This window comes from Vombatus ursinus, unplaced genomic scaffold (genome assembly GCF_900497805.2).
Source record: "Vombatus ursinus unplaced genomic scaffold, bare-nosed wombat genome assembly UNPS02014861.1, whole genome shotgun sequence".
In the NCBI taxonomy this organism is placed as follows: domain Eukaryota; kingdom Metazoa; phylum Chordata; class Mammalia; order Diprotodontia; family Vombatidae; genus Vombatus; species Vombatus ursinus.
Window position 1 is genome coordinate 2849870 of NW_020954639.1, and position 27133 is coordinate 2877002.

The 27133-nt window shown below is 38.2% G+C and overlaps 1 protein-coding gene across 2 annotated transcripts in view; it reads left to right on the forward strand.

The window, feature by feature from the left end:
* Nucleotides 1-27133, forward strand: part of PFKP (phosphofructokinase, platelet) — an 88123-nt gene that overhangs the window by 29057 nt on the left and 31933 nt on the right. For both annotated transcript variants that reach the window (XM_027841597.1, XM_027841599.1), the window contains exons 4-13: nt 1802-1991; nt 4490-4655; nt 5376-5420; nt 6473-6581; nt 10364-10459; nt 12619-12711; nt 13549-13674; nt 15580-15644; nt 18205-18274; nt 22530-22676. In XM_027841597.1, coding sequence (XP_027697398.1) covers nt 1802-1991; nt 4490-4655; nt 5376-5420; nt 6473-6581; nt 10364-10459; nt 12619-12711; nt 13549-13674; nt 15580-15644; nt 18205-18274; nt 22530-22676 — 1107 coding nt within the window. The remainder of the gene's footprint in view (nt 1-1801; nt 1992-4489; nt 4656-5375; nt 5421-6472; nt 6582-10363; nt 10460-12618; nt 12712-13548; nt 13675-15579; nt 15645-18204; nt 18275-22529; nt 22677-27133) is intronic.

The window sequence follows — 27133 nt, forward strand, 5'->3', positions numbered from 1 at the left end:
GTGTGTGTGTGTGTGTGTGTGTGTGTGTGTGTGTGTGTGTGTGTGTGTGTCTGAATGACACTAGCAGGACTGCAGTTTACCATTCTGGGTTTTCTTCTCTAAGACTATATGCATATTTTCCATGAGATTGGAGTATTTATAGCTTACAGATTTCAACATTATAAATCACATGATCCTCCAATGATTTAACTGTGAGAATCTTTAACAATGAAGAAAACTTTTAGCCTCTGTGCGAAAAACCTCTCAGTTTAATCTCTGAAATCCACCTTGACTTTGCACAGTCATAATTTACTTAGTTGTTGGTTATCAGAAGAGTACGATCCAGGAAGTATACCAGGGAAGTATTGTTAGTAATAAAAATCATTCTTAAACAAATTTGAACTTTTACCTTGGGGCAGACTGGGTGATAGTATGTATATGTATATATGCAGAAAGGCCATTTAATTGGTTTTGTTTTTGTTTTGTTTTTTTAATTTCAGATATTATCATGCTAACTTTTATTTTGAAAGGAATAAAATGTTTCTAGAAGTCAATTTTAGATATATGTATATTCGGTATTTGTGTTTATTTATGAGTGAATAAATGCATCCACAAAATTGTAAGGGTTATTGAAGATTTCTGTCTCCTCTGGCACAAACAGCTTTCTCCTAACAAATGCAGCTCTCTTTGTGCAGAGGTATTCCTGAAAGGTTGCAGGTACAAATTTAACTATTGCAAATTTAATCATTTTAAATGTACAGAGTAGTTCGGTATTTGAAGGAGACCCTAAGTAAATCTTTTTTTTTTTTTAAGTAGAGAATCTTTTTGTGTTATAAGTAATTTTTTTCATATGTTTTTGAGTTTAGATTTTTGAATATCAGTTTCTATTAAAAAAGAAAGTGCAATCAAAAAACAAAAATCAGCACATACCTCCCTTCTCTCTCGATTTAATCGATTTACATTGAGACCTGAGGGCAAAATGTGAAGCTTCAGTCATCCAGGATAATTTCCTAAATAAGACACTCCCTTAAAACAGAGCACAATATCCAATTCAGGAAGGGGTTTGAATTCTTTTCAGTGCCCCTATAATATGATCATCAAGCACTGCTATTATTATTCTGCACTACCTTCATTATTTCTGAGTATATGCAGGCCCTTCACTGGTTTATATACACTTTAAGAAATGGCATCTGTTGTTGAACTTGACTGCGGTTCTTCTTATCTCTGTATGTGTTCAGATTTCCCCATTCTATAGTCTGATAGGCCATGTCATAGTACCTAGAGGGCTAGCTTTGGACTCAGAAAGACCTGGGTTCGAGGCCTGCCTCTGACCTACAGGAAGGATCTGGATGCACCTTAATGCCTCAGGCAACAGTTGTATCTATGCATTGTTAGAGAGAGTTTCCACATTGAGAGTATCCCACAGGAACTAAATTGTGGTCTCTGTCCTCAGAAAAAATCCTATATAAACAGAACAATTACATTGTAGTAAGATTGTAAGCTCCTTTGAGAGCTCATCTCTATTATCTTTTTATCTCTTCTGTGTCTAGCTGAATTTGTTGAACACGGTTGGCATTTAAATGTTGGTTGAATGAATGAATAGTAACTCCCATCCTTTTATCTTTTATCTTAGTATAGTTCAAGAACCTAGGGAGGGAGATTAACATGTCTTTCTTACCACCTGCAGATGGCTAACCCGAAAGAAGAAATTTTCATGTTCTCTGACAGCTTCATGTATATATAGGTGGCACTATGCATGTATTTTTCTGTATCTCTGTCCATCTACTTAGAAGGAGGTAAATGAATGTGATTTTTTTTCCAGGGAGGAACAGTCATTGGTAGCGCACGTTGCCAAGCGTTCCGTACCCGGGAAGGCCGCTTACAAGCAGCTTATAATTTGATTCAAAAGGGAATCACTAACCTGTGTGTGATTGGAGGTGATGGAAGCTTAACAGGAGCCAACTTGTTCCGTGAAGAATGGAATGGACTACTGGAAGAATTAGCCCGAACTGGTACATTTACACCTTTTTGTTGTCTTCTACTGCCTTCGGAGAAAATTGACCTTTCCATGTAGCAAATTTTGGTAACTTGAAGTAGGTTTTATTATGTCACCTGTCAGGACTTTGATTTAGCCCACTGATTTAGACTATTCTTTTAAAGCCACTTAGTTAAATCAGGTAGTTCACCAAATGCTAGATAGGTTTGTAATTTAAACTCAGGCTTTCCTTTGCTATGAACTATTTAATGGTTCTGCAGAAGAATTTCTAAAAATCGTAGTTATGGGATATAATGGAATTTATTTTCTTATAACCTATGCTTGAGATGTATGTGGATATGTATGTGCATGTGTGTGTATATACATGTGTATACACGTATATATACACATATACATATTTTTTTCATCATTCAGTCGTTTCAGTTGTGTCTGAGTCTTTGTGACCCCATCCATATATTTATATGTATGTGTGTGTATAACACACACATACACACACTTTTTTTCTTCATTGTTGTTCAGTTTCAGGCATGTCTGACTCTTTGTGAACCCATTTTGGGTTTTCTTGGCAAAGATACTGGAGTGGTTTGCCATTTCCTTCTCCAGCTCACTTTTTTGGATGAGGAACTGGGGTTAAGTGACTTGCCCAGGGTCACATAGCTAGTAAATGTCTGTGTCCAGATTTGAACTCAGGAAGATGAGTGAGTTTTCCTGATTTCACGCCTAGCACGTATATTATATATGGGTATATATATATATTACACATGTACAAGTGTAAATAGGTAAGTGTATTCACATATACATCTGTAATCTCAAATTTGAGTAATATAAAACCCATTAAAAAGTATAGTATGCACTAATAATCTCTGCTAAAGTCCTGTTTTAATGTCCCACGTGGTATAGAGGTGACCCTGGCTTTTTTAAGGCCATTCCAGTGGACTGTAGACTCTTACACATCCCATTAAGCTAGAAGATGGAACAGCAAGACTGTTCTTTAGTCATCTGGGAAGCACCCTAGCTAAATCTGAAGAGTGAACTGGCTACAGAATCTAAGAGATAACAGTAACAGTAATAAATTTTTTTCAGCAACTCAAAAAGACCCCTAAAGCCTAGCAGAGTAACCATCTGTGTCATTGGAGGGAGTACCTGAGATGATGAAATCGAAGTGATTATGCACTAGTGATAGTGACAGGCCGAGGAAAGGCTTGGAGTTGGGCAGAAGCAACTGCCAGCAAGTGTTGTAAATTGTGTGTGGAGAATTAAGAATGCCTGACAAGTGGTAATGAGGCAGAGCCAAACCCGGCCTTGTTCTTTTCCATTTTTAATGTTTTGTTTATGCTCGTTTATAAAACAGATACACAGACACAATCACTTATAAGTGTCTCTCTATACCCTCTTCCTTCTACTCCCAGAGCTATCTCTTAAAACAAAGCTGGGCTTGTCCTTGCTTCCTGTACTCCTATCAGGAAGCACATTACAGCCCCTAAGTCATGAAAATAAGGGAATAAGTCACCACATATTTCTAACCTAAGCTAGTCTTTGCCATTTCAGCCAGTGCTTGGTAGAGGTTTATGGATGTACTCTTTGAGTGCCTAGGAAATACTTCCATCTCATTAGTCTATAACTTCCATTTTCTTTGTTTTTGTTTTGTTTTGTTTTGTTTTGTTTTGCTAGGCAATGGGGTTAAGTGACTTGCCCAGGGTCACACAGCTGGTAAGTGTTATGTGTCTGAGGCCGGATTTGAATTCAGGTCCTCCTGAATCCAGGGCTCTATCCACTGTGCTACCTAGCTTCCCCCTATAACTTCCATTTTTTAAGACAGATCTCCAAATATTATTGGGCTTTAGATGTTAAGAAAGAAGAGAGTGAAGGAGGAAAGAAGGGAGTACTAAGCACTGGGGATATAAATACAAGAAAACAGAGCAATCCCTGTCCTCAGTGAGCTTACATTCAAACAGAGGAACACAACACACAAAAGGGAACTAAAAAGAGGACATGCTCTTAAACTCCAGAAAGTCAGGAGTGCTAAGAGTGAGAGACGTAGAACACAGGCCCATTTAAAGTATTGTCAATGCAGTTTCTGCATTGGCTGAACTTCAAGGACATCAATAATAATCACTCGAGTTTCTACAGCATGTTGAAGCTTACGGGGTGCTTGCCTTATGACAACTTTGTGAGGAAGCTCGTGTACAAGTACTAGAAGTTGTGACTTGCTCACATAAAAATAATATGAGTTGAAACCAGGAGTTGAAGGCAGTTCTCTCAATGCCAAGTTACATTCTTCTTATTATACCAGTCTGAAGAGCAGTTCATTCTATAAAAAAAAAAAAAAAAATTTCTCCAACAAGCCTTCTTTCCCTGAATTCTTGAGAAATTTTTCCAAAAATTTGTGAGGATGAAGAAATAAATTAATTGGGTAAATAGTTTCTCACATAAGATCATTTTTCTTTAAACATCGTGTTGATCCTGGAACATCAAGTGGTAGTTACTGTGAACCCTGTCAATATTTTTAAACAGGTAAAATTGAAAAAGAGGCCGTGACAAAATATGCCTATCTCAACATTGTGGGGATGGTGGGCTCTATAGACAATGACTTCTGTGGGACGGATATGACAATCGGCACCGACTCTGCTTTGCACAGAATCATTGAAGTCGTGGATGCCATCATGACCACTGCTCAGAGGTAAAACATTAGAAAGAAATGTGCAGGGAGAACAGAACTGGGCAAAGTAATTGCCCAGAATTGAATGCTGGCAAAACCGCCCAAGAAAACTGGAATGCCAGGTCCCGAAGGGAATATCTAAATAGCCCAAGATTCATGATATCCTGGTAACAACTTGAGTGTTTGAAAGTATGAGAGTAAGAAAATGGGTCTGTGGTTTATTGATTTATTTTCCCTTTTCTCCTTAGTCTCTCCCTTTTTAAGAGAATTTCACCAGGATTTTCTTCTATTTTCACAGCCACCCAGGCACCCTACTTCTGGGTCCCTTTTGTGAGAATATATCCAATTAATGGTTATTTATAGTGGAAATAAGTCTGTTTATACAAGTTTGTTCACTCCCCTGAAATAAGCATAAGGAAGTTTTCTAAAAACAATTTTAAATTTTCACATCCTGTGAATGTGTTTTTAAAATGGAAAAGTAATGTTTTGAAAGTGTATGTTTTGAAAAAATAGCAGTTTTCAATGAGTTGAAAGCTTACTTCATACCAGGTTCTTTGAAGCATCTACTTGCATTTGTAGAAAATAAGTCTTTAAGTGGCCAGTTTCCATACCTCTAGTGACTGTAGAATTATACTCTCACCTTAAGCCTATTTGACCTATTTCTGTACCTTTCTGTTTGGTACCTTTCATGCCAGTGTTAAGGTTAATTATATTTCTGTTCCCTATTTTTTTGTCTTACAGTCACCAGAGGACCTTTGTTCTGGAGGTTATGGGAAGACACTGTGGGTATGTGTTTAGAAAATAATATGCTTTAGGGATATTGGAGCTCACCATGTCTAAACCCCCTCATTTTATAGACTAGGAAACTGAGCCCCAGAGACATGAAGTGACACACTTTTAATTGTTGGCAGACCCAGGACCAGAATCCAGGACTCTTGAATTTTGTTTGAGTATACTTTCCATCATACCACCCTGTTGCTATTAGTGCCCAATGTATATTTACTTCACAATATCTCTGATCTTGATGAAGTTGGTGTTCTTTCCATCAGAGTAGATCAAGTTTCAACCACACCTTCTCATCCTGTGTAGTTTTTGTCCAAGTCTTCTCATAGATCCTCCCTAAATATTCTGCCCAGTGTGCCTGAGGCTTGAATCTAGGTCTTGGGACATTCTCTGGGTACCAGTGAAATATTTGGGCTGTCCATCTGTTACCCCTAACCGTCAATACATGACAAGTCCTCCTTTTTGGATTACTCAGTTCCTACGTGATACTTTTTATGTTACTTCCTGTACACAACATCACTGATAATTTAAAGAAAAATTTATTAACAGTGAGAATTGTCTAAAAACAAAATGTGTTTGTCTCAAGAAGCAGAGAGCTCTCCCTCATTTTAGGTCTTTAGGTAAAGGCTGGGTGGATGACCCCTTATTAGGTATAGCATCAAATAGATCCTCCTTTCGTTATAATTAGGACTAGCTGCCTTCGAGGTCTCTGAAATTCTGAGTCTAGAATGTGCTGTAGACCTAACCACTTAGGCCTACCATCTGTCTTTCTATGACTATTGAATCAGTTGCAATTTCAACTCTTTGGGGATTGTGGTTTTCTATTATTCACAGCCATTTAGCATCTTAGGAAAAGAAGAATGATGGGGAAAAGATGCTTTGGGAGTCATTTCTCCTCTCCTTCTCCCCTCCCCCCCCCACATATATAGCAAGGGTGTATAATTGGGGTTTTCCCAAATGCTGTCCAATCTGCTCACTTCCTTCTGTTCAGTTCTCAGTCCAGTGCAATGTTACCTACAAAATGTGATGTCTGCTTTTTGATATTTCCTAAATAGGTATCTAGCTCTTGTAAGTGCTCTGGCTTGTGGTGCAGATTGGGTTTTTATTCCTGAATACCCACCAGAAGAAGGCTGGGAGAAGCAACTGTGCGTTAAACTATCAGAGGTGATAGATCATTTTAATGCCACTTACTGTATACTTTGTCTTCATATGTTCATGTGTTTGAGTGGTACTTGCTATAATGAAATAGAAAAAACATTCCCTTTTCCCAGAAAGTACCAATAATTCATTTAGGCTAAGTAATATGCCTTGCCTCTGGGTTCAGGGCTTGTGAGACCAGATTTTGTCTGAAAATCCATTTGGTTCTCTATTAGCTTGACAAATCACCAAGTCTCCTAGCCAGAATGGGCCTGTTTTCTGTTCTCATCCTAATTCCTCTTTAGTGTTACATAGAAAATGGTATCTATCCATTAACTATGTTTTTCATTATGGTTAAGCTTGTTTTCAGTTTTATTGGCTTCTCATTCATTACTTTATAGAGTATCTTTCCTCCCTTTTGTGATATGAAAGTTTTGTTTGTATTTCATAAGAATATTTGTTAAACTAGGATGTCTAGCAGGAGATTAAAAAATATTTTCCTGTGTTAATAGGTCCAATTAAAGGATAAACTCAATGTAGTTCTGATAACAGAAGCACAATCTGTAAATTAGTTGCCTGTTATTCCTTACCTGATCTTCATTTTAATATATTCTAACACTTTATTAAAGCCCATGTTGTATAAATATACTGAGTACTGAAGAGATTTGCAAAAGGGTATCAGAAGTATCTATCTTTAGTGAGTTCACTATCTACAGTAATGACTGAAATGTATATCACCAGTCCACAGGTCTACAGAATATCAGTTCTGTATGTCTTTCACTAGTTAAGCCCTGGTCTTGAGTCACTTTATAATATAAAAATAGTATGTCAAAGTGCCCAGGAAGGGGAAAAGGAGTTCTTTGCAGTGGTGTGAAGTCGTATAGAGACAACAGAGACATTTTTATATTCTAAGATTGTGCGCGCACGCACGCGTGTGTGTGTGTGTGTGTGTATGTGTGTATAAAGACATAATTTTAGCATTAAATATTTTAGTATTTTGTATCAGACTTAATTTTCCCAAGTACAGAGTTTGCTTAGTTTTTTTAAAGGGATAGATTTCTCTTTCCATTGTGGATGCGGATGTGTGTGTGTTGGAGTGGGGGTTGGTATTATTCAGCTCAAACACAATATGTATCTCTATATAATTCTGCCCTGGGGTCTGCAGTTGTTTTGATTTTTCCTAGAATCATGCATGCTTGATTTAATTAGTACATTTACAATCTGGAAGTGGTCCCAAGGTTTAAATTTAAATTTTGTATAATTTCTGCTATAGCTATGACTAGAAGTATATTTTTATAGACTACATTTTAGATTCCCTGTCCTCATCAACAGCTGGCATTACTAGGACTAATATTAACATAGCATTTTATGAGAAAAACAGACTTACTCTGTCAAGTTTTGAGACTCCTTTTTTTTGTATATGTGTTGGCTTGCTTGTTTTACCTTCCCATTAGATTTTAAGATCTTTGAGGGCAGGTTCTTTATATTTCTCAAAACATCTCAGAGTGTCTTATACATAATTCACTCCAGAAATATTTGTTGATTGGATTTAAAAAGATGTAATTGGCAGAGTTTGACAACATGGTTTTTCTATTGAACATTTACACATTCATCAAGCATTACTTGAATGCCTACCAGGTGCATAACAAACCACTGTATTAAACCCTTCTCATGAAAGAGTTCAAGGTGAATATAAATTATAATTAAACATTTTATAATCTAAGGGGAGGAGAAGAGGGGATCTAAGATAAGACTAGGGCACAGATTAACTGTACTACAAAGTAGAATACTGTTAAGTTCCGTAAGAGAATGACATAATGGTGCTCAGGGGGTTGGAAAAAATAGAAATCCCATTTTGGAGGAGGAATCCAATTTCATTATAGTTTCATAAAGGAAATGTTATCTGGATACTTAGGCTTGATAGGATATTGATTGGTAGAAATGAGGAGCAGGGAAGGTGTAAGAAAAAGCATGAACAAAGATGTCATAGCAGAAGAAAACATGTCATGTTTGTGAAATAGAAAGAGTCCAGTTTGGCAGGCCATGGATGTATATGTGTTTAGGTAAATAAGGTTGAAAAAGCAGATGGATACCCCTGAACACAATGCTAAGAAGTTTTAGTGGGAAGTGGAGAGCCACTGAAAGTTTTTTAGCATCAAAATGATGGGAACAGAGCTATCCTAAAGGAGAATTAATCTGGGAGCAGTATGTAGACTGAGTTGGAGAAGGAAGAAACTAGAGCAAGGTGGGGAGAGGAGCAAGGAAGCTTTTTCAGTGGTCCAGGTGAGAAGTAAAGTCTTGATCAAAGGTGATATCAATGGGAATAAGACAGTTGTTGGAGAGATTTTGGAGGAAATTTTTGTTGTTCAATCATTTCAGTCGTGTCTGACTGTTCATGACCCCAAATGGGGTTTTCTCGGCAAAGACATTGGAGTGGTTTGCCATTTCCTTCTCCATCTCATTTTATAGATGAGGAAACTGAGGCAAACAGGGTTAAGTGACTTGCCCAGGGTCACACAGCTATTAAGTGTCTGAGGGTAGATTTGAACTCAGAAAGATAAGCTTTCCTTGCTCCAGGCTCCATACTCTATTACTGTGCCACCTAACTGCCTAGGGTCACACAACTAGGAAATATCTGTGGCTGCCTTCAAGCTCAGGTCTTCCTGGTTCTCCTGACTCCAGGCCCAGTGCTCTATCCACTGTACCACCTAGTTGCCCCACCTGAAGAATATAGCTATAGGCAAATGATTGAAAATGGAGGGCAGGTAGAGAAAAGGTAACTGGATGACTGGGTACCCTTCTGCAGTCTTCTCCCAAAAACAACACAATAAAAAACACAAGTTGAGAAAAGCACTGTGAGGCCCTGATCATCTCCAGCCTGTCTCTAATCCTAATTTTTTACCTCTGCTCTATCCACAAAGATTCCTCAGACCCCTAACATACACAGAATGGTGCCATAGGAAACAGGCAGGTGACTTTGGTTATTCTCTGGAGTCCAAAGGGAAGAAGGAGTAAGAAGAAGAAACAGTTCTTCTAGTAGGAGAGGAGTTGATTGAATTTGGATTGAAAAGGTGGGACAATTTCAGTTTCATCGTGGAACAGATGAATGGAAGAAGGAATGTTCTGGAACTTCAACTGAATAGTCCCCTGCTCTCTTCCTTTTTTCTCACAGCAATTTCATTCTTCTCAATCCTCCCTTAAACTTTCTGCTGTCTCTGGTGTCACTAGTGAGCTCTATTGTCAAATCCAGTAGTATTTTTTTTTCAGCCTCCTTGATGTCAGCAGCTTTTGACATTTTTACTGATTGCTCCTCTTCCTTCACCCTTAATGTAGGTGTTCCCCAATTGAACCAGCCCTAGGCCACATCTCTTCTCCCTTGGCAATTTAATTTACTCCAATGGCTTTGAGCAATAGAACATAGTGGACTTGGAGTCAGGAATACCTGGATTTAAATCCCAAACAGCACGTCACCTTTCTAAGCCTTAGTTTCTTCATTTGTAAAATGAGGATAACTACTATTTACTTCATAGGCACTCCACAAATTGGCATCATTTCACCTTACTTATATTATTTTATTACTTCCCTCCTGAACTGACCATGCCCAGTTGTGAATTAGACTTTTCTGTGTTGATATCTTATCCCCCAACTAACTAGACTATTATATCCTGGGATCTCAGACTACTGCAAACTGTAAAATAAAAAAAAATCTGCAAAATAGAAAAAGAAAAGAAAAGAAAAGGTGGGACAGAGGAATTGATAGTTCTCTTTTGTTCAGGTCTTTGAAAAATATTTATTTTCTTTTCTCGTAGAACCGTGCCAGGAAGAAGAGGCTGAACATCATAATTGTTGCAGAAGGAGCGATTGATATCCATAATAAACCTATTTCTTCAGAGAAGGTTAAGGATGTAAGTTGTTGGCCTTTACTGTAATGCTTCTGAGAAATTATCAATACAGATATTTATTTTTGTAAACCTTCACAAAAATAGTGCCTTCCAATGGTGGTAAGAGGCGTTTAATATAACAGCAGAACAATGCATGTTAAGAATAAAAGTAGGTGCTCACCAGAGTATAATGTTCTTCCTTATAACTAGAATTTCCACTTGAGGAATAAGTGTAGATTTTAACAGCAAAGAGATTATTCTTTTTAAAGCACCCAGTGACTTTATTTTATGCTAGCATCCCAGTGCCCAGCATAGTGCCTGCCATGTAAGGGTAGAAATATGGATGATAGCTCACATTTATATAGCTCTTTGCGGTATACAAATCAATTTCATTTTTTTTTAATCACATTTGATCTTCACGACTCTGTGAAGTACTTGCTATTGCTAACCCCAGTTTAGACATATAAGAAGTAGACCTATGATTTCATTGCTATAGGGAACTTCTAGATGACAGACATCCCTTTACCAGTGTAGGTCAGCTCCTTCTCTGCCACTCAGTCTGAAAGTTGCCTAAATCTTAATGCACTTGAAGTCTAGGAACCTCCCTCTAATGCACCCAAAGTCACACAATTAGTATTTGTCAGGGACAAAAGAGGAGCTTGTTGGATTGAATTGTATTGCTGGAACACTTTGATGTCCTGTCTTGCTTGGTTACTTTCTAGCCTAGAGCACCAACTAAGAGGCTTGTCTGGGAATAAAGCCATCTTGAATTTATTGAAAGTGAATCACCATGCTATTTGCAGTTCTGAAGAGGGAATCGACAACACTAGGCTTTTTTGTTGGTCTGCCCTGGCTAGTACCACACATCTATCAGTACCAACCTGCCTCCCCAGAGGCTTCTTAGCTCATCCCACGGTACTGCTGTTATTGCAAAGCTCCATGAAGGAAACAGTCGTTGAGGAACACAAGCAAACTCTTGGACATGGTTAAGGTGGTAGGACAGGGTGAGGCACAAGGGAGGATCTGGGCTTCAGCCTCAAAACTCCTTTCACTGTTCAAGTCAGTTGTACCTCCATTGATTTTGTTAGTGATATAAACAATCAACAGGTATTTATTTACTAAGCACCTACTTTATTTTTAACATAAATTGTGCTGTTATAAATTGGGTCCTACTATTCTTAAACATGAACATTCTAAATTTGGAGGACATTTACCAATATTTTCAGGAAGTGATACTTGATTCTAACTTCAGGCACACCCAGAAAGAATATCTTTTTACATGAAGCTCAAAGATATTTTTTTTTTAAGTTTTCTTGTGTTTTGTTTTGTCTTCCTATCCCATTTGATTGTATTTGAGGTAAGTGGGTGCTCTAATCACAGACTGTTAGAGCTGGAAAGAACCAAGGGCAGAACCAGTCTAGTCTTTTCCTTTCGCAATTGAGGAAATTGGAATGACATCCTTTGTGCAAGGTCTCTCATCTAGTTGGTAGCAGATTTTAGGAGCTAGAATTGAGGTCTCCTGACTTCCAGTACAGTGATCTTTCAGTTGTACTGTGCTGCCTTATAAGCAAATACGGGACTATGATTACATCAGCGCCTATAATTTAGAAGACAAATCCTATAGCACCTAACTGAGATTAAGTGACTTATTTGCTCCAGGTCACATATCTGGTAAGTATCAGAGCTAGGATTTAAACCTAAGTCTTCCTGATGCCAAGCCTAGCCCTCAATGAATGTCATACTCCTTATAACATTCAGTCTTATACATAGCTTTTAAAATATAAGGCAATTTAGATGATTAGAAGAAAATTCCCAAAGCCTCTTTCTTTAATTCTCATTTTGCCTGTGAATGGTTTAATATAAGCTGTTGAACTTTTTAAAAAATAGGGCAACACATTTTTTTTCAAGAATAATTTTGAATAGGTTTTTAGTTTAGCATCTTAAGAGGATAAAAAATAGAGCTTTAGCTTTGTCTAGTCATTCCCAGAGAAAAGAGAGTTTTAGGAAAAAAAAACCACATTTCCCTCAGCTAAGATGTAAAGGATGTCTATTGCTACACATTACTCTTGTTATTCATTGCTACACATTACTCTTATGTTATTCATAGGAATGTTATTCAAATAATGCGTAACTCCCTGTCACAATGTTGTGTTTCTTTATTGATATAATGAATTTTTCTGTAGCTTGTAGTTAGTCAGCTGGGGTATGATACTCGTGTGACAATCCTTGGACATGTCCAAAGAGGAGGAACTCCTTCTGCTTTCGACAGGATTCTGGTAAGTTTGTAGGACTAATCACCCCTTTTTATTTGGCATGTCTCCAAGAAAAGAGCCTATTTTTGGATATTCATAGGAACCAGACCTCAACTTATTAAATATTAGATATACTGGCTAACATTCAGGATGAGTTCCCTGATAGGACCATTTGGCAAAGTGCAGAATATTCCATTTCTGGTCAGGTTAGGAGCTCCATCATCTGAGACATTAATGGCCACTTGTGCTTGTTTTAAAGTCAGCTTGAGACTAGCCAGCTTAAGAAAAGTAAATCAGACCAAAAGGGTACTAAGAGGCCTTTTAACTCATTACCACAATATCTTGGGCACCAGAGAAAATGCAGCCCAGAAGGCAGAACTATAATGGGGCAGCTAAAGTCTTATTAAGAGATGAAAGGTATGACAAGAGAATAAAAGAATTTATCTAGATTGAGGATTCATGGTTTCATGAACTTGCTTTATTTTCCTCAATATCAAGAATCCTGAGTGAGGCCTACTCTTCTTGCTAAAATTAAAACTGGCAGGTTTTAGAGGGGGATTAAAGGCCATTAATGCATAATTGAGGTTTTCTCCTTTGTCATAAAAGAAAGGACTCTTTAAAAAAAATTAAAGGGGAGAGGACTAATGAGAATGCTGGCAACTATCCAGGTATTTTGTATGCCCATGATCCGTTTATTCATGGAGATGTCTAGAACCCGTAGCCTGAGAATGGTAAGGGTTTGGGATTGCAGACCTCTTTCAAAGATCCTTATTAATAGAAGGTACTAATTGACTCTTCCCAGATATCCTTTTTTATATGATATCTTTGGGTTTCATGCTTACCACATTCTTCCCTTTCCAGGCTAGTCGAATGGGTGTGGATGCTGTACTGGCCCTCCTTGAGGCTACACCAAATACACCAGCGTGCGTTGTGTCTCTGTCCGGAAACCAGTCTGTGCGTCTACCCCTGATGGAGTGTGTGCATATGGTGAGTTTTTGGATGGAGCCAACTGGTAGTTCCAGTTAATTGATTAGACTAGGAGGGTGATGGGTGACAACTAGTGCCTGTTACTAACTGAGCAGAACAACAGCCTGAGTGAAGCCTTTCTGCCTTGTCATTCACTGAATGAACAAAAAGCAAACTGAAGTCTTCAAGATAATAATTAGTGGTCTAAAGGATATAACAGCGGTTTAATCTTGAAACACAGGTAGGCCCCAAGTAGTATGAATAATTAGTCTTGTAAAGTGGTTGCATGTATTTGAAATCACTATTATAAGTTATAATTATCAAAAATATGGTAATTGGTTCCACCCCAATGGAAATATGCAGTGTGAATTCAAATGACGCAACCACTTCACAGAATTCATTATTCTCACTAATCGAGGCCTAGCATTTTTAATTGCTCTTTTGTGAAACTAGAGAGATTAATATGACTTTTAATTTTGTAATTTTCATCTGCATCTTCTTATTTACAATCTGTATGACACTTTTTAATAGCCTCATCATGGTTTGTTGTGTTTTTTTAAGTGAGTTTTCTCTCGGCATCTTTGGGTTTCCAAGTAGATGAGTCAGTGATGATTTACTGAGCACCCGTTCCATTCTAGGTGCTGAGAGAATGTAAAAAGAAGTATGCAAGGACTCTGCCCTAAAGGAATTTTAGAATATTGCTGGGGAGTTGGGACATGTACACACAAAATAATTAGAGCACAGCATGAAGCAGTATAAATCAGGCACTAAATTATATGGTATTGGAATTTGAAGAGAGGACACATCAGAACAGCAACACATGTCTCATTGCCATAGAATATTTGAAGCAGTCCACCCAGAGCTATCCAAATCTGTTAGGTGACCTGATACATCAGTACATGGACAAATTCATGGTCTTACCAGCATGGACATTCTCTTTGCTGGTACAAGGTGCATCTATCCTTCCATCCCTTCCTCATCTGGTATAATTCTTGTCTCTGTCCTTCCATAAATAGCCTGGCACAGTGCTTTTCACAATATCAGCTCTTAATTATTAAGAGTTGAATAGGACTAAATAAAGCCAGTTCCCTGGGCAGAAGGCAATATGAAAATGATGGATATTGAACTTGAGGGAGTACCTTGGGCCCACTGAAAGCACTGAAAGTTTTCCAAACGTAATCTATCCATTTGGCATCTCCCTATTAAATCTTAGGCCCAGATACTTGTCCAGTGACATTTAGATGACCAAGACGACAAATGAAACAGGTGATGCTGTCTGCCTGCTCCCTTGGAGGTAGCCAAATGACGATGATAATAATGATACTCATCTCTGATTTGTATAGCACTTGACATTTTTCAGAATCCTATAAGTCAGGTAAAGTAGCAATGAAGTTACCTTGGGGTCATTAACACGAGCTACTACGTCAAACCTCATATATAATAAGGAAGGACTCATGGGCTGTGTCTGCATCTGTTCATATAGGTTTAACGTGGCCATGGTGACCATGCATGTGGACTGAACCTGATATTGCCACATGAGATGTTTAATATATAGGCCACCAAATTTGCCTACATTACATTCTGAAAGGGGAAAAAAAGGAAGCAAACTGTTTTCTCTTGTTGTTGCTGTTGTTCAGACATGTTCTACTCTTTGTGACCCCCATTCGGGTCATATTTCTTGGCAAAGATACTGAAGTGGTTTGCCATTTCCTTCTCCAGCTCCTTTTATCAGATGAGGAAACTGAGGCACACAGGGTTAAGTGACTTGACCAGGGTTGCACAGCTTAGTAAATGTATGAAACATATTTCAACTCACAAAGATAAGTCTTTCTGACTTCAGGGCTCATGCTCTATCTATTGCACCACTTTAGAGAATATCTTACACTTTGACATTTCTAAATTTGCTTTTACTGTTTTTATTTTAAGACTCAGGAAGTTCAGAAGGCAATGGATAATAGACAATTTGATGAGGCTGTGAAACTTCGAGGAAGGTGAGTTGATTTGGAGAGAGTACAGAAGAGTCAAATGTTGTGCCTGACCACTGCTTTCGGGAAAGAAGATGGGTACACTTATAAAGCCTTATTCTTAATGGTTTCCATAGTCATTCCCTATGGATTTACATAGGATTTGCATGACTGTGCTTTGAAATCGGTGTCAGAAGGGACTTTCTGAACAATGACTAGTTGAAGCATATGATAAGAGTTTCCTGAAAGTCAAGTTACACTGTGATTAAGGTATATAGTAAACATGTTGCAAGGCTTTAGAAAATGAACTCAAAACTAGCAGAATAATGATAGGTCTTCCAAGACTTGAAAGATGGCCCTGTGGAAGAGGGACTGTTCTATGGAATCCAGGCTGTGGAGCTAGTATAGCCAGGGTGAGGACTTATAAGCAATCAGATTTTTGTTCAGGAAAGAGCATTGACTGAATTTATGAGTCAAAAGACATGGATTCCATTAGGGATGGAATCAAGGGCACAAATAGGAAGAAGTGAAATGAGGGAAGGAGGAGAGAATGGGTAATACTGTTGAAATTTTGAGGAGACTTAAGGGAGCTCTCTTCACATGGTCTCAGTTTTAGAGAACTTGACTGAAGCCTAAGTTATCTGCCATAAGTATAAGAATGAGAAGGGCAGGGTTATACTGGGGGTTTGAGTAAAAGGAAGAGGCTTGGAAAGTCCCAAAGGGTAATGAGATAGGGAGTAGAGGAGTAGGAAAGTAGTAAGTAAATGTGTGAAGCATATTTGAACTCATAAAGATGAGTCTTCAGTCAAGATTAGGCTTCAATCAAGTTATCTAAGATTGACACCAAGTGAATAGAGCTCCCTTAAGTCTCCTCGAAGTTTCAAGTAATGAAGAGTAGAGGAGAAGGAAATTGTGAGTTGCAGTTAGGGTCCTTGCTGAGTTTATACCCCATAAATTTACTCTGGGTGAAATAAACTTGCTATTAGTAATTAGAGAAGCCTAAAAATAAAATGGATTGTCTTGTTAGGTAGTGAGTTCCTCATTATTGGATGTCTTCCAGCAGAGATTGGAAGACCATCAGAGATTTTGGAAATGTGACTCTTGAACTGATTATGAATGGAACAGATGAGAAAGAAGTGGGGCTTTGAAGCAACAGTCATAAGGAATTTCCTCAAAATGAGAGAAGGGCGTCCTTGAGCAAATACTGTTTTTGCCACTATGTTAAATTGTTTCCTTTGCAAAAACTGTTCCGACACCACTCCTGTCATAGCCACTGTTATTGCTTTCTCCACTGTGTCCCTTAGACACCTCCCCATTTAGGGCTTGGCATCTCTCCTTGTCTCAGGTCTGCTGTCAGTATCAGTCAATGTATGAACTTGACTGAGTCCTTCTACAGTGGTACATAACTGTAAGGTCATTCACAGTTCTGGGAGACACACAGGGGCTTCCCATCATCTACCCCAACACATTCCCTGGGTTTTGGTTGGCTCCTCTGCCTCATCTTGACCTCCTTCCCTTATCTCTATGGCATACTGGAAGATGAGTTGTTTCCTGACCCTTCAAACTAAAATGAAAGATGCTGGTCCAATCAAGACCTGGGATTGTGGAATTGGGGACAGTGGTAGCTTTGGAGTCAGAGGACCTGGTTTCAAATTCTGACTCTGCCCCTTAATACTTGTATGTTCTTAGGCAAATCACTTTCCTTATTTGTAAAATGAGGGGGTTAGACTAGGTGACTTAAAGACGCCTTCTATAGCTATCATCCTATGGATACTGGATAGGTAAGAACTATGTTGGGGGCAGGGCAGGGCATTTAGGGTTGTATATAGGTCTCCCTGGAGAACCCTGTGTATGTCATAAGCATACAGAGGACAGTGAGAATTTTTTATTTATATACAAGGTAGGAATTTGGTCTTTTCAAATTTGGGGATCATGAGGCATTTGCTTTTTTTGTCCCTTATTTTGATCATACATTAAGAGGAGGTTGGACTAGATGACCTCTAAAGATTCTTACAGTTCTGTAAGGCTGACTTGAGAATATTTTCCTAGATATTTTCTGCCATGACAAAGTTATCTGTTCATTCCTCCATTCTACTATATACTATTTTGACAGAATTTTTTAAATGAACAGTCATAACAACAACTACCACCACAAATAAAAAACTCAGAACTTGCCCCGTTATTATCTGCTATTATAAGGAAAGGGATGGTTAGAGGTGAAGGAAGGAGGTAAGCATAGGTGTCTACTCTGTACCAGGCACTGTGCTGAGCGCTTTATAAATATTTCGTTTGATCCTCAAAACAACCCTGGAAGGTACATGCTGTTATTATCCTCTTTTTACAGTTGAGGGAACTGAGGTAAACAGGTTAGTGATTTGCCCAGGGTCACATAGCTAGCAGGTATCTGAGTAGGATTTTAGCTCAGGTCTTCCCAACTCCAAGCCCCAGCATTCTATCCACTGCACCACCTCACTACAATGACATAATGTGTTTGAAAAATCCTTAGTGTAATCTGGAGGGTAGATCTGTTTTCTTTCAAGTATTTTTAAATGATGATAAAAAGAATTTTCCATCATTTTTATTTTAGGAGCTTTGAGAACAACCTGAACACCTATAAAATGCTTTCTCAAAAAAAATCGGATGCAGAGCTTCCAAAGGTAGGTGGTGTGTGAGACCAAGGCCAGGGGGCAGGAGCATGATGTTCAGGGGAGTGTGAGATTGAATAGATGATACAGTTAGATGGGAATTATATTGGGAATGGGAATACTCTGTGAACTTGGGGTTACAAGAAGAGTGTCGTTGACTCCAGGAAGTTAGGTACCCTCTTTTCTTTTCTTTTTTTTTTAACGTAAGTAGTATTTTATTATTTCCAGGTACATGTAAAGGCAATTTTAAACATTCATTTTTTATAAGATTTTTGAGTTTCAAAATTTTCTCCCTCCCTGCTTCCTCTCTCCCCTTCTAAAATGGCAAGCAATCTGATACAGGTTATACATGTGTAATCATGTTAAAGCTTATTTCCATATTAGTCATGTTGTAAAAGAAGAAATAGAACAAAGGAAAAAAACCCACAAAAAACAAAGAAAGTAAAAATAGTATGCTTCGATCTATTCAGACTCCATTGGGGTACTTCCCTCTTTGTTTTGAAAGGTGGTGGGATAATAAAAATAAGGAATATTTCTATTTCCCTTACTACACTGGTACCTTATCTTTGGTGTAGAAGAAATCTAGTAGATCATAAACTAGAAACAGTGTACTTTAGGGGTGTGTGTGTGTGTGTGTGTGTGTGTGTGTGTGTGTGTGTGTGTGTGTGTGTGAGAGAGAGAGAGAGAGAGAACATTATATAATGTTTGTTGAAGCTACTCCTTGATTCTTTTTTAAGCCCATAGGGATTCTTTACCTAGAATTCACAATATCTTATTTTATAATTTTGATAACTGTCAAGTCAAGCCAACAAGCATTTTTTGGGGGGGGGGGTGAGGCCATCAAGTTAGGTGACTTGCCCAGGGTCACATAGCTAGTAAGTGTCAAGTGTCTGAAGTCAGATTTGAACTCAGGTCCTCCTGACTGCAAGGCCAGAGCTCTATCCACTGCACCACCTAGCTGCCCCACAACACACATTTATTAAGAGCCTGCTATGTGTCTATCACTGTGTTGAGTGCTAGGGATATGAAGAAAGGCAGAGAAAAACAATCCTTGGTTTCAAGGCGCTCACAATGCAATGAAGCGGTTTACAAACCAGATCGATGCAGGATGAATTTCATTATAATTGTTATCCTTTATAATGCTATGTGTTTTATGGTATACATTTAAAAATGTTATTGAGGAGGGGTCCATAAGCTTCATCAGACTGCTGACTGGGGCTCATGTCATAAAAAAGGTGAAGAGTCCCCATTAAAGGAGAGCTCTGAGTCGTCCCACCTGTTTGATAGGATTTCTCTTTTCTTGAACTTTAGAGCAAATGTTTGTAGCCATAATCTCTCAGCTAAATAAATGATGTCCTACCGTGCAGTCATAACCATTGCCACAGGGATTGAACCTGCAGTGTTTGTCTATGCTGTAGTCTATGCTTTCTCTGGGTGCTAGAGTTTCATTTGGTACCACCTCTCTGTTCATAGAAACAAATGGCTTCACTAAGGAACAATAGCTTTGTTTCACTACCCTATCCACTGAGCATATCTCATAATAACGATGATAACAATAGTTAACATACTTATATGGTGCTTACTGTGTGCCAGGGACAGTGCTAAGCACAATTATTGTTTCATTTAATTATCACAACAATTCTGGGAGGTCGGTGCTGTTATAGTAACAATTTACAGAGGAAGAAACTGAGGCCAACAGAGGTTAAGTATCACACAACTAGTAGGTGTACAAGGCTGGATTTGAACTCAGGGTCTTCCTGACTCCAGGTGCACTGCTTTATCCACTGTGCCACCTAGGTGTCTGTTAACCTCATGTATCTTATTTCTCATTTGCAATTCCACACTGGGAAGCTGAGTGGTTACTATAAATGGAAGGGAAGGATAGTTTGGCAGCAAATGAAGTTCCTTCAGGCTTTTCCTTTTGTCATGGCATTCCAAGAAGTACCACCTCCAGCTCTCTCCTCTTCCTTTGTCCTGATAGCATAAGTTAGAGATCTGACATTTTTCAGTTAGAGCCAGTCAAATGATTTAATAGCTACATGTTCATGGTACCATGAAAAAAAAATTCACTCACGAGTTAATATCAGAGTTTTTATCATAACCAAGGAGTGCCACATTGGGTCAGACCAGTAACTCATTGAGCCCTTCTTGGACAGAAGTACTGAAGGATGTTTTGGGGGGAAAGCTTGATATGTACCTTCCCTGATATAAGCTTCAATCCATGAAGAAAGCCTGAGAATATCATAACATTGGATGTGCATTAAGACTTCTGGGAGCTATGAGATATTGAATAACAAAAGAATTTCTAGAATCCATGGATAATTAATTCTTCTTGGAATTATTCTCAAGTAGAGTCCATTTGATGGAAACTGATAGAAACAGCAGTAACATAATAGGTGACAGTTTTTAAGAATGTCAAATTATTTGTTATGAATTAGTGTGGTAGAGTAGATAGAATACTAGGCCTGGAGTTAGGAAATTTGGCCTTAGACACTTAGTAGCTGTGTGATCTTGGGTAAGTCATTTAACCTATGTCTGCCTCAGTTTCTTCAACTGTAAAATGGAGGTAATAAGAGCCCCCTACCTCTCAAGGTTGTTGTGAATATCAAATGAGAAAATATTTGTAAAACTCTTAGCACAGTGCCTGGTGCAAAATAGGGGTTTCAGAATGCTTGTTTCCTGTCCTTCCTTTCCTAAAAATCAAAATCCTCTTACCCATATTCTTATTTGGTTGTGGAATTAAGCTAAATTGAAGACAGTTGTATGAGAGATACAAAATCAGTTTGGTATTTTAAAATATGTAATCAGATTGGATTTATGTTATGGCACATTTAAGCATTCATTAGCTGTATAAACACATAAGAAATGTTAATGTATATATAATCCATAGTTCACTATGCATATCAAAAGTCAGACAGAGGCACACAGTTAACACAGGCTTAATTTAGCAATCATTTTTGACATTTAGTAACTTCTTAGAAATCTGATTCTGTCAAAAATGAGTAATTAGAAGGGATCCTTTTCTGTAATGCCATTGTGAAGAATGCCATTTTAGAAACTGAATGAATAAATGCTCCCAGATTTCCATTAACAGAAGTTTTTATACCTCTTGCTGATAAAGTTCGTCACATTGAGTATTTCATTTCAGCTGTATTTAATAAATACTACTAAACTTCCCAGAAGTTAAGATACATGCATATAAAATTGATCAGTGATACAGATTAAGTTTCTTGGAGGGCCATCATGCATTGTAATTGACCAAGATGTACCTTATTGCTAATATTTTATAAATAAAATTTAAAAGTCTTTGTAAAAGCAAATCATTGACTACTTCTATGGCTTTATAATGGATACCAGGCCTTGTTCTAAAGCATGACTCAGTGATAACTGAATCATACAATTCTATAATTGTGTTATGTTGCGTGTCATGGGGTATATGATTGTGCAAGTGTTGATAAGGCAATAAGAGAGGATAAACTAGAAATAGCCTAAAAGATAAATATGGCTATCTATCTGAATCCTGAACAAGCACTTTTCCTAATGACAAAAATCTCTTTCCTCTGCTATTGTTGTATTCCTGGCCATCTCTGATACCTTGCTTATCAGCTAGATGACTCATCTGTGACTACACTGTAAATGACTATATGCTGGGAAGCTTTCTAATACCAATTTATTTCCAGTTCTTTGTGTTTGCAGGAGTTCTCCTGTGGCAAATGGCTGTATTAGCCAAGTGCTGTTGGATAGATTAAAGAAAGCATTTTTGTTAAAGTCTTTGCTAATTCTTAAAATGAAAATAGAAAAGAGCTCTTTTAAGATGTAGGTAAAATAGAATTCTAGCCAAACAATGTTTTATTTAGTTATATCTAGTGCACATTTCCTCACATAAAGGAAAAAAAAAACTAATTAACCCAAAACTGATGGTCATTGGCCCAACTGAGGTTGACTATGGTTGAGAATATTAAAGTATTCTGAAATTGATCCTTCAGAAAACCATCGGAAGTGGGCAGAGAGGTCTATTGAAATATTAGAATGTTAATTAGATAACTGGGTTTAGTCCATCTTCTCTACTAGCTATCAGCAAGCTTTTTTCTGGAGCTAGTGTAAAGTTGGCAGATTCCACCAGTCATTTTCCCCCAAGCTTGTTTTGTCACTCGCATTTATTTCAGCAATGTCAGCCAAAGCATTTTCTTTATAGTACGCTATTATAAACATCATTGTGCTACATTCTTGAAAGTCTGGTAACCTGATTTCTTTTTCTCTTTTGCAGAGCAATTTTAATGTGGCTGTTATGAATGTGGGTGCTCCTGCTGCAGGGATGAATGCTGCTGTTCGTTCAGCAGTGAGAATGGGCATCATTGAGGGTCATAAGATGCTTGCTGTCAGTAATGGCTTTGAAGGATTTTCTAAAGGTCAGGTGAGTGTCACAGGGAATTCAATGAAGTACAAGGAAATAAACCAAAGTATTTTAATGAATGTTGAAGGAACCTACATGTCATCTGGTCTGTTTTATAAATGATGAGGCCCAAAGAGGTTGAGTGGTAAAGCCAGCACTAGAATCCAGATCTCTTGATAACCCCTCCAGTGCTCTTTCCACTATAATAGTAGCAAATAATAGCTAACATTTATGTAGTGCTAACTGTGTACCGGGCACTGTGAGAAAGCACTACCTTTTTTGATTCTCACAAGTAGATGCTCTTATTATTCCCATTTTATGCATGAGGAAATTGAGGCAAGCAGAGGTTAAGTGACCTGCCTGAGGTCGCACAGCTAGTAAATGTCTAAGTCTGGATCTGAACCTAGGTCTTTCTGAATTCAGGATCTTCACTCCAGTTCTCTATCTACTGGGCCACTTGGCTGCACTGTCCCAAACTTCCTCACCCTAGACTTGCCCCACCCCTCCCTCAGAGGCAATCTGTGACCCATAAGCTAAAGGGCTATACTCCTTCATTCCTTTTATTTCCCGTTTGAGGAATGCTCGTAGAGAGGGGGAGCCAGAAAGCATCTTGGTTCCATAGTTACCAGAAGGCTTACAGGAGCCATCGCTGGACTCATGTACAAGAGTCCTGAAATAACCCTATTTCCTCTTCCTACTGTGAACTCTGAAGCCCTTCTAAACATCACTTCACTTCTCTTTAAACGCCTTTCTGAATTAGAAACAGGGATTGCTCGCTCGATCTCATGTGAATGGTAGCGGCTGAAAGTCAGAGAATAGAGCAGAGCTGTAGCATTTAACAAATACTTATTGAAAACTAAATGCAGGATGCTATGAGGAACTCCAAGAACACCTAAGCAAAATTAGATACTTTATATAAGCTGGCCATATTGATGGAAATTAAAAAAAAATGCATGGATTGAGTATCCTCTTAAGATGGTTTTACAACTGTAGGATTCCATGTAAAAGGTATTATATAGACTATTCATGAAGGCAGACTTCTTTCCTAGACCCTATACTGTACAGTGGATCAAACTTGGATTCAGAAAGTCCTGAGTCCAAATTCAGCCTCAGACACTTATTAACTATGTGACCCTGGGCAAGTCACCTCTGTTTGCTTCAGTTTCCTCTTCTGTAAAATGGGAATAATGATAATACCTACCTCCTAGAATTGTTGTGAGGATCAAAAGAGATAATAATTGTAAAGTGCTTAGCACTGTGCCTGGCACATAGAAAGTTAGTTGCTATTATCTCCTCTATTCGGTGAGATCATCTGCTCCCTTGGGTTCATTTATCATCTCTGTTCAGATGACTGCCACATCTACTAAGCCCTGATTTCTTTCCTGACTTGCCAGCCCAGGTCAACAACTGCATTCTACCTAGATACCACACTGGCACCTCAAATTCAACATGTCTGAAACTGTATTGTTCTCGATAAACCTCTACACAGCACTGTCCTTTCAGTGACCCAAGTTTTAAACCTTAATGCCATCCTGGGGCCCTCTCTCTTTCTCTCTGACCACATCAAGTCATTTTGCCAAGTCTCATTGATTTTACCTAAACAACACCTCTAGTATCAGGTACCCTTCATTCCATTCACTGCCAACATTCTAGTTTAAGCCTTCATCACAATTCACCTGGACTATTGTAATTGCCTCCTAATTTGCTGCCTTGTTTGCAGTATCTTCCTTCTCTTATCACATAGCTCTCAAAATGATCTTCCTAAGTCACATACCTCTTACCATGTCACTGCCATGCCCCAAAACTTTCTGTGGCTCCCCAGTGCCTCAAGGATAAAATACAAACCCCTTTAGCCTGGGGTTTATGATCTTTCACAATCTGGCTCCCATATATCTTTGCAGCCTTCAATCGCCTACCTTCTTTCCAGGAAATTTTTTTTCCAGCCAAAATGGAGAATTAACTGTTCTGTAAGCTTGACAGGCTGACTCTTGCCTCTTTGCTCTTGCAAAATCCAGCCTGCCATGCTTGGACTGCCATCCTCTCCTCATTTTCATCTTTCAGAATGACTCTGTTCTTGAAGGCTTGACTCAGGTACCACCTCCTTTATTTAACTTTCTGTGGTCTCTGCTGTGCTTAGCATTGTCTCTCTCCTCAGATATTCCTAGAACACAACGTTCTATCTCCCCTTTGCCTCCATCCTCCCCTACCTTGTATTACACTTATCTATATGCAGGTTGTCTCTCAGCATAGAATGTAATATGTTCCTTGAGGAAAGGGATTGTTGAATTTTTCTTTTTGTATCCTTAGCACCCACCACAATGTCTGACACACAATAGATACTTAGTAAATGTTTTCACCACAATTCTCAAACAAGGACAGATAGGTTTAGCCCTTTAAACTAGAGGTCATAAAACATAATACATCTTATGTACTGTTTCTGCAATTCTGAACCAAAATAGATTTTTGTGTAACACCCTTAATCCATTCATTCATTCAGTAAACATATATTAAGTTTTTAAACATATATTAACATTTTGAAACATACATTAACATTCGGTAAACATATATAAAGCACCTACTGTGTGCTAGGCACTGTGCTAACTGCCCAAAGTGTATCCTTCCAAGTAGCATTGATCCCATTTCCAGTGAATTTGTTTCAGCTTGATCAGCTCTTTGCCCACCTTGGTAAGGCCCACTCAGGAGTCCTACACAGGAATGGTCAGATTTTCCCTAATAAATTCATGAAATAAATGTAACATGGATGGTACTGTTAACGTTTCATTGATCTACTAATCAGTAGTTCTATGAATTGAGTTACCTTATACAAGCATTATGTTTTATTGAGAAAAAATTATTGAGTTCTGGAAGCAAGCTCCTTCATATTTAGTTCACTTTTTTGTTTTTCTGACCTTCACAAATATCAACGAACATGAGCATTTTCACATACAAAAAGTAGAGAAAGGGTTGCAAATGAAGGTGTAGATCTCTATTATAAATAACTTCTTTTATAAAAAAATTGTATAATAAAAAAACTATATAATAAACTTTCCTAGGTTTCTTTTTCTTTTCTTTTCTTTTTTTTTTTTTGTAGATAATCAGGTTAAGTGACTTGCCCAGGGTCACACAGCTAGTAAGTGTCTGAGGCTGGATTTTAATTTGGGTCCTCCTGACTCCAGGGCTGGCGCTATCTCTATTGTATCACCTAGCTGCCGCTCACTGTTAGTTTCAAAGCTCTCCTCTTTCTCTGTGTCTCCCTCTAGTTACCTTTCAAAGTTCCTGTCAAGCTATCACCTGGTTTTGAAGGTCCTGTTGTCCCAAGAATAGGGTACACATTCTAATCCAGTGCTCCACAAACCAAGAGCCTCGCTGGTGACCAGCCTTTGATTTTATGTACTTGACAGTTTTAGTGGCTGTCTCTAGCATCAAAAAAAAACTTGAGTTAGAACTTACATTCACTATTGCTTTGTGTAGCTAAGCAGAAATAAAAATGAATTTATGTCATGCAAACCTGTCACAGTTTTAAATGCTGTTTATAAAGTACTAATAGTATCTTACCTCCCACCTACCCCCCCAAATAATCATTATTTAGGTTATCTAAATTTCTGCATTGTCTGAATCGTTGGCATGTACTTTTAACAAATTAGAAAGAAGCCCTTTTGATTTATTTTGAACATTCACCTCTATGCAGCTACTACAACATAAAAAAAAAAAGACTTAGCAATTGCTTAATCGATAGAAAGTGTTAAGGTAGATTATTCCTTTGTACCGACATGTTGGAACCTGATCCCAGAGTCAATTTCTCATCTAAAATCTTCACCAGGGTAGAATAATGCAGCTCTCGCTAAATGAGGTCAGTTTATCCTGTCTTCATTGTGTAGAAAGCCTTTTGTGAGCAGATTACCAAAAATGAAGCTATATCTATTAGAGTTCTGAGCAAGTAAACCATATGAAGACATCGTCTCAACTCATGGCTTGAAACAGGGTAATTGGGTAGGCCCTTTCATTCAGCTTTAGCTGTATCCACTCCCCAGAAGTTAGAATTTCTTGAGTCTCACCCTTTTACCTATGAAATCATAGAGGTTCTTTCAAATTTATTCCTATTCTTGACTTCTGTGCACCTTCTAAGAGAATGGGGTAAGAACACATTCTTTCTAGTCATTGTGTGCTACAGATACAGTTCTCTAGCTGTGTTTCACAGACTGCTAGGTGTAATCAGGTTGGTTCTAGTGTATCTAGGGGGCTTCAACTGTGGAAGCAAAGCCTTTTTCCACTGAAGGCAAGAATGTCAGAAATGTCATTTTGAGGGAAGTGCCTTGTCAGTTTATGTTAATAACCAAGGAGACAGAGTAGTAAAGCAGAAAGAGCACCTGATTGGGAACAAAGCAATTTGGTTTCTGATCTATCTGTTGCTTTACAGTTTCATAACTTTAGACCTTTTTCCCTCTTTACCTCAGATTATTTCTCCATCAAGTAAACAG